Below are 1,915 nucleotides of genomic sequence, written 5' to 3' on the forward strand. Positions count from 1 at the left end.
ACACAATTAAATATAAGTAAGAATTCCAGTACTTTTCCCCTAACTACACACATTCAACCCATTTTACTAAGAATGTCATTTAAAATATATAAAAAGTGATGCCATTTTTAATATCTGAAGAGTTAAAAATAAATATTGTTAGTTGAAATTAATTAAATTCAAACTAATCTTTGACATGAGCTATACTTGAATCTCACACTTTTAGGTGCAGCAGACTATTTTGATTTTTATTTATTTTTTGCTCACACCACTCAGCATGTGGGATCTTTGTTCTCAGACCAGGGATCAACTTGTATCCCCTGCAGTGGAAGCATGGCGTCTTAGCCACTGGACTGCCAGGGAAGTCCTCGTGAACTAGACTCTTTTTTATTAACTTACATTTTTGTCCTCTTTTTGTTCTGTTTCTATCGTTGATCCCTTTTCAGCAATTCTTCTCCTAGGAAAAAGGTACATCAGGTAAAAAATTAAAACAAATCATGTAACAGTTAAAAACTATACCAAAAAGGAAGGCCTGCATCTAGTTAAATTATACTTAGAATAAAAATAACACAATTCTTTCAATCCTGGACACACCCACGTAATTTCTCACTCACCTCCTGGCCAGCAGGGCACTCATTTCTTCCATTAAACCACTACCCCCTAAAGGAAGGGGTCCATTTCCACGACCTGTATCTGTTTTAGATGAGGCCGAATTCACACCAGTGGTGTTCCCTCCGCTTGGGAAAGAGGCATCTTCCATCTTAATGAGAATATAAACACATAATGAGAATATAAACACATATGTGGGGCAATCCTAATATATCAATCTTTTATTAATATATTACATTCAAAACAGAAGGATATATCCTTTTTTTATTGACATTAATAAAAACATCTAGGTATTATTTTTAAAATAATAAAAATATTGTCAATAAAAACATCTAGGTATTATTTTTAAACCTTAAGAACCAATGGAGTAATTTTATGTATCAGGGAAGTTTTATCAAAGCTAACATCACCAATAATGGCATAACATGCTATCACATGTATCCTTGTATAAGGCATTGAAAAGGATGTATTATGTTGGTGGAAAAAATTGCAAAACCTGTCCCCCAAAATGCATAACCTCCATCAAATCTTAGAGAAATACCAGATCTACAAAATACTTATATTATTGTCTTCAAAAATGTCAGTATCATGAAAGAGGAAAATGAGGAATTATTACATTTTAAAGTAAATTAAAGAGATATCACAACAAAATGTAACAGGAGTGACCCTGAAACAGAAAAAAATTGCCATAAAAGACATCATTGGACAACAGGTGAAATTTTAAGAGGTTTGTAGATTATGTAGTATTGTATCAATTAAATTTCCTGATTTTGATAATTGTATTGTGGTCATGTGGGTGAATGTTCTTCTTACAAAATACACACTTCAGTATTTAGGGAAATAGGAGCATGGTGTCTCTGATTTATCCTCAATTCAGACAGAGTGTGTGAGTTTATGCAGAAGAAAACATATACAAAGAATAAATATGGTAAAACGCTTAGTGGCCAATCCAAGTAACAAATTTACAGAAATTCTACACTATTCTTGCAACTTTTCTTAAGTTATTTCAAATTTTTTTAGTCAATGAAGTTAATAACACAGGGTTCATACAATGAGAATACAATAAATTCAATTTTTAGATGCTGAGACAGAATGAGACACACATAAGAAATACAATGAATTAGGAAATCCATTTACCCGTGACACTTTCCTAAGTTTTGCTCCAGCAATTGCAGCTGCAAGTCCAGTTAAAGGGCGATTGTCTTCAGACATGGATCCCGAAAAAAATCCAGACGCGGGGAGGGGAGGAGCAGGAGGTGGAGGAGGAGGAGGGGGTACTTGATTGGGAAGAGGTGGTGGAGGAGGCGGGGGCGGAGGCCCTGAGGAT

At 34.5% G+C, this 1,915-nt stretch overlaps 1 protein-coding gene across 1 annotated transcript; it reads right to left on the reverse strand.

Moving 5' to 3' along the window:
- Positions 1 to 334: 334 nt before the first annotated feature.
- Positions 335 to 1,887, reverse strand: LOC105003164 (protein enabled homolog). Its single transcript, XM_010860195.1, has 3 exons — positions 1,726 to 1,887; positions 594 to 739; positions 335 to 436 (listed from the first exon to the last, which is right to left on the reverse strand). The coding sequence occupies exons 1-3, from the start codon at positions 1,798 to 1,800 to the stop codon at positions 370 to 372; spliced, it is 288 nt and encodes a 95-aa protein (XP_010858497.1). The 5' UTR covers positions 1,801 to 1,887; the 3' UTR covers positions 335 to 369.
- Positions 1,888 to 1,915: the final 28 nt, after the last annotated feature.

The sequence above is a fragment of the Bison bison genome, unplaced genomic scaffold (genome assembly GCF_000754665.1).
Source record: "Bison bison bison isolate TAMUID 2011002044 unplaced genomic scaffold, Bison_UMD1.0 scf7180017610274, whole genome shotgun sequence".
NCBI lineage: Eukaryota > Metazoa > Chordata > Mammalia > Artiodactyla > Bovidae > Bison > Bison bison.